Raw genomic sequence first — 5,170 nt, 5'->3', positions numbered from 1 at the left:
GGTACAGTGTGTAGAATTTAGTGGCGTCTAGCAGAACGGACTTGACAGAAATGAAATATAATATTCATAAGTATGTTTTAATTAATGAATAATCACCTGAAAATAAGAATCATTGTGTTTTCATTACCTTAGAATGAGCCCTTTGTATCTATATAGGGAGCGGGTCCTCTTCCACGGAGTCCACCATGTCGCACAGCCATGCTTATACAGTAGTCCAGAACGGACAAACCAAACACTGGCTCTAAAGAGGACCTTTTGTGTTTTTTATGAGTTTTTATGAGGCCACCATAGATTTTCCTACACATTTGGAAGGGGAAGGGGAGGGGGAGGGGTGTTAAGTTCGTTGCAATCTGCAATCTCATTGCTAGATGCCACTAAATCCTACAAACTGGTCCTTTAAAAAGAAAAAAAGAAAATACATACATAGAAATTGATAACAAAAATAACTGTTGGTAGCTCTAGCTAGGATCCCTGTGATGGAAACCAGGGGCATCGGCAGCTGCTTAGGGCGAAATTGAATCAAATATTTTCTTTTTTGGGGTCCAAATTAAAGTATTTAAAGATAAGCAGTCTCATTTTACAAATTGTAAGTTTAGGATTTTTTATTTGCACATTGAATGACCTTTGTACTAGCTTGTAACTGCACATAGTTTCACATTTTATTAAGATTAACATTATGATTATCATATTTGATTTGTGTTTTTGCTTACTGTTGCTCTGCATGTCTACAAAAAGGGTTATAATCAGTACTGCTTGGTTGTGTTTTGGTGCCTTGTCTTGCTTGCTGGCTCCATGTACTGAATACTGGATATTGTTGCTGTATTACTGCACTAATGTTTTGCTGTCTGCTTTTGCTCTACATGGATTGTGCTGAGTCTTGAGAATGCTTAATTTGTTGCCGATGTCTTTATGGCATCTTGTTGTGTTCTGTCCGTAACCGTTAACCATCACTTTATCAGTTTCAGAACATCTCGCCAAAGGACTGCAGCTGAAAAACACTGGCACTCTTACGGAAATGTTAATTAATGCATTGTCCTTATAGATAAATCAATGAAAATGAAATGTCTGTTTAGGTTTTATCAGTTTTAAATTGTTTCAGTTGTCCTAAATTCTTGTTAATTATTGCAACACACATTTGCAGGTGGTGGGGGTTGTGGTTGGGGTTCAGGGAGGGGGATGGGTTATTAAATTCTTCTTTGGCCCCCAGAAAGTTTTGGGTTGGCCCTGCTGGCTGCTTACCTCCTGCTGACCTCCTCAGCAGCTCATCGACACCATCCAGGGATGTTAAAAATCAAAAACAAGAGTCCAGGACTAAAAACACTGTACAAAGTGAGACAACAGCACTTCATGTCTCTTCCTCTTCCTCAGACCAGAGTACTCCTCTTCTCCCTCTCCCTCTCTCTCTCCCGCTCCCTCTCTCCTCTGTCCCGGCTCAGGTCCGGCGTCGGCAGCTCGGCGTGGCTCGCCGTGTTGTTGGGCTCGTAGCGAGAAGAGGCGGGCGAGTTCTGCATGACCACCAGGCGTATGGGCGACTGGCTGGGCGGCGCCGGCGTGTTGTCAGGGGCGTACTCCTTGGTGGGGTCTTTGCCCCGGCAGTCGTACAGGATGCAGGAGATGAGGAAGACCAGGAGCAGGATGACATAGCTGGCGACCAGGATGATGAGGTTCAGGGTGACGGGGTCAATCTCCAGGTAGAATTCCATGAAACCCATGGTGACGCTTCATATCGTGCCCGATCCAGAGGCGAAAGAGATGATGGGAGAATCAACAAGAAAGAAAAAAAGAGAGGAAATGTGGGCAGAAGGGGCAGAAAAAAAGACAGTTGAGTGATGAAGGATGAGCGATGGACAGCTGGCTGGAAAGAGAGAACGAGCAAAAGACAGCAGAGGACGACACCAGAGAGATGAAATGAGAGGGATCAACTGAGAGAGAGAAAAAGAGAGAGTGGCAGTGACAGCAGGCCAGGCTGGATATGAAGCTTTGTGCTCTAAAGGACGTTAATCCGCGCTGCTCCTCCAACCTTGAATTTCAGCAACCAATGATTAAAGCTGCTCAGTTTTAATAACTTAAGCCACCATTTTGATTTTGCCAACTACACATACAGTGCAGTCACAAAATGACACTCGAGCAAAATGGAGGACGGGACTTCAGCACACACCTGTCAGCTTGCCATAAGCATCACTTTGGGGATTTTGGGAGTCATGTAATATGTATTAAACAACTGCTTTATTATGTCACTCTGAGTGATTATTTTTACATTTGAAATCAAATTAGATTAAAAGCATACAAGGTCAGAGAACAGGCTGTGTGTTCTCGCTCCAAACATGCTATTTTACGAGTATTGCTGTTAGTACATCCTGTTAATGACATCTAAAGGACTTTTTTTTGCCGAGTTTAGCCTCACAGGCAGAGTGTCCCTTGTTTTAAGTTACCATGAGGGAGTATTAAAATAAAGATCTCCAAATATTTCAACTTTAACCTTGAAATATCATTGCTTTATTCTGAAAATATTACACAGTTCACAGAAAAAAAGAACTATTTCACAGTTGTTTTTATTGAATTTCACAATTTACATACATTTGCAAAAAGAACACCATTGCCACAGCACAACAAACATCCCCTACCCCCTGCTGTCACTCAGTAATATTAAACTGCTTTATAGAGGAATGTACAATATGGTATGCATGTATATCAAAGTGTATACAATGAAAGACCATAGTTAATACAAGGCACTTAGTAAAGCATTTAAGTTATAATGAGAGGTCAAGCAGAAGCAGCACATCCAGGCCTGAAATGTCAAAAACCATATCCAGACATGTGTCAAGGGTCAAAACATGATAATGTCATTGTTTATTCCTCTACTTGTTTGGAGGGTTCGTCCACACTTTAACAAAATTCTTTCCAGAGCCCTTGTAGTGTATATCTGATTTTTTCAAGCCTCTGGTTAGACAACACATCCTTGATCCACTGGGAGATTGAGGGCTGAGCAGCCTCTTCAACCTCCAAAGTATCAGGCGGCGAGCCAGGAGGGTAGTAAAGGCAACGACTTGATGGCCCATTGTCGGTAACTGTTATAATAATTCATTGACATAAGAGGGTTTGGATCAATTTTAAGTGTTAAGACTATAGAGAAAGCTTCAAAAACAGCCTTCCAATACCCCTTCAAGTTAGGGTTATGGTTGCATCCACAGACTTAATTCTGTCACATATAGGGTTAATTTGTGGTATATCTTAGCCAGTTTAGATTCGGGGAGAGATGCACCCGATGAACCATTTTAAATTGAATCAGAGAGTGTCGAGCACACATAGAGGAGGACTGAACTCTCTAACGTCTCTGTCGAATGCCTTCTCTGCATCCATGTGGCGTTCTGAAACAGTTTGGCAAAGAGAGAGTACATGACGTTAAACAAGAGTCGGATATTAAACAAGGAATGTCTATGTTTAACAAAACCTGTCTGGTTTGGGGGATACAATACTGGTCAGAGCGTCCTCCAGATGATGAGTCAGTACTTTGGCTAATATCTTGTAATCAGTGTTTAACAGAGAGATGGGTCTGTAGGATCCGCAGTCTAAGGGATCTTTGTGGGGGAGGGGTTTCCCAGTAATGTTATACATGTCTGGTGTAGGGTGGTTGGGAGGGAGCCTGATATCAGTGAATCCGAGTACATGGCTGCCAAAATGGGGGTTAGCTGTGTAGAGAATGTCACATAGAATTCAGTTGGTAGACCATCTGGACCTGGTGATTGTGGAGTTTGTAGTGATTGCTAATGGATTCTGTTATTTTCTTGTTGTGTGATTGGTTTATCCAAACCAGACACCTGATCTGGGGACAGACGGGATGTGTACATCCTTATATAGGTCCTGCATGGCATTAAAATTGGAGGAGTTACTAGAGGTGTGTAGTTTACTGTAATAATCTTTAAAGATGTTGGTCTGCAGTAACCTTGCCATCCTGAGAGACCACCTCATTAATAATTTGCTTGGCTCAGGGGTCCTTCACTTGTCTGGCCATATTTTTCCCAACTTTCTCACCATGTTCCAGAGTACTTTTGTTCCTGAGCAGAACATTTTCTATGGAGTTTAAGGGAACAAGGTTGTAGTCTGCTTTGAGTTTCAGGCACTCCTTTTATGGGTTTGACGATGGATATTGTGCATATCTGTTATCCAATTCAACTATTTGTTTACCAAGTTTTAATTGTGTTGCATCCAAGTTATTTTCATTACTAGCCACAAAAGATATGATCTGACCTCTTAGATATGACTGTAGTGCCTCTCAGATAGTTGAAACATCATATTAATGTCTAAAAATAAGGGAATTTGTTCTGACGGAAATTTCACAAAATTTTACTTCCTGCTTTTTGGATGTAGGAAACGCCAAGTTCTGAGAGAAAGGATTATATGTAGGAAGCCGATCTGGATGCCACATTACCGAGTCTGGCTGATGATCTGTCCATCTCAGGGTCCAAAAAGACATTAAAATCTCCTCCCATGATGAGCAGGTGTGAATTTAGATAATTTGATGTGACTTTTTTATTGAAATATTATGACTTTTAGTCAAAATATGACTTTTTGCCCATGCATTTTCAACTTCATTCTCAAAATATTACATACAAATTAATTTAATCAATTACTATTTTTGGCTGGACTGCAAAAAAGGGACCAGCCCTATAAACGTGAAAGTCTGTGACTGACTGACTGGGTGATGGAGTTACACCATTGGTTGGCCAAATGCCACCACTTCCTGTATCCGTTTCAAATTAAAAGCCCTCTAGTGTTACATATACATGGTTCAGCCATATACAAGGTTTTGACCTTGTCTTGTTTCCCTAACAGTGGTCCTAATACACTGTTGTAATTTCGTGAGTCTGCAGAGCTTCAAAGCAGCGACAAACCAGACTTTAATGAAATAAATGATGCAATGCTCCACAAATAAAGATAGTAAGCCGAGTGTAAAGCAACAGCGTTATCTAAACAACCATCTGACACAAAGTATTTGATTGTTGTGGGTTCATACACAGCCTGGATGGTGATATTTTACCCATTTTTACAAACTGATCATGAATATCAAGTCCACCTCAGACAAAACATCCTGCCTTTTTAAATCAGCATTCAGTGTCACAAAGTCAAAGGTCCAAATGAGTCAAATCAAGTAGATATCTTTCAACGTTAC

General features: G+C 41.0%; 1 protein-coding gene across 1 annotated transcript; it reads right to left on the bottom strand.

Annotated features, from left to right (window-relative positions):
- Positions 1 to 458: 458 nt before the first annotated feature.
- si:ch73-256g18.2 (small integral membrane protein 36) lies at positions 459 to 2,218 on the bottom strand. The gene is made up of 2 exons (XM_042398060.1): positions 1,411 to 2,218; positions 459 to 471 (listed from the first exon to the last, which is right to left on the bottom strand). The coding sequence occupies exons 1-2, from the start codon at positions 1,710 to 1,712 to the stop codon at positions 459 to 461; spliced, it is 315 nt and encodes a 104-aa protein (XP_042253994.1). The 5' UTR covers positions 1,713 to 2,218.
- Positions 2,219 to 5,170: the final 2,952 nt, after the last annotated feature.

This window comes from Thunnus maccoyii, chromosome 20, assembly GCF_910596095.1.
Source record: "Thunnus maccoyii chromosome 20, fThuMac1.1, whole genome shotgun sequence".
NCBI lineage: Eukaryota > Metazoa > Chordata > Actinopteri > Scombriformes > Scombridae > Thunnus > Thunnus maccoyii.
Note: the sequence above shows the minus strand (reverse complement) of the source record. Positions and strands in the feature narration are given on the sequence as shown.

What these genes read in the sequence shown, in the direction of transcription:
- si:ch73-256g18.2 (XM_042398060.1), bottom strand. Translation starts at nt 1,712, where the DNA reads ATGGGTTTCATGGAATTCTACCTGGAGATTGACCCCGTCACCCTGAAC.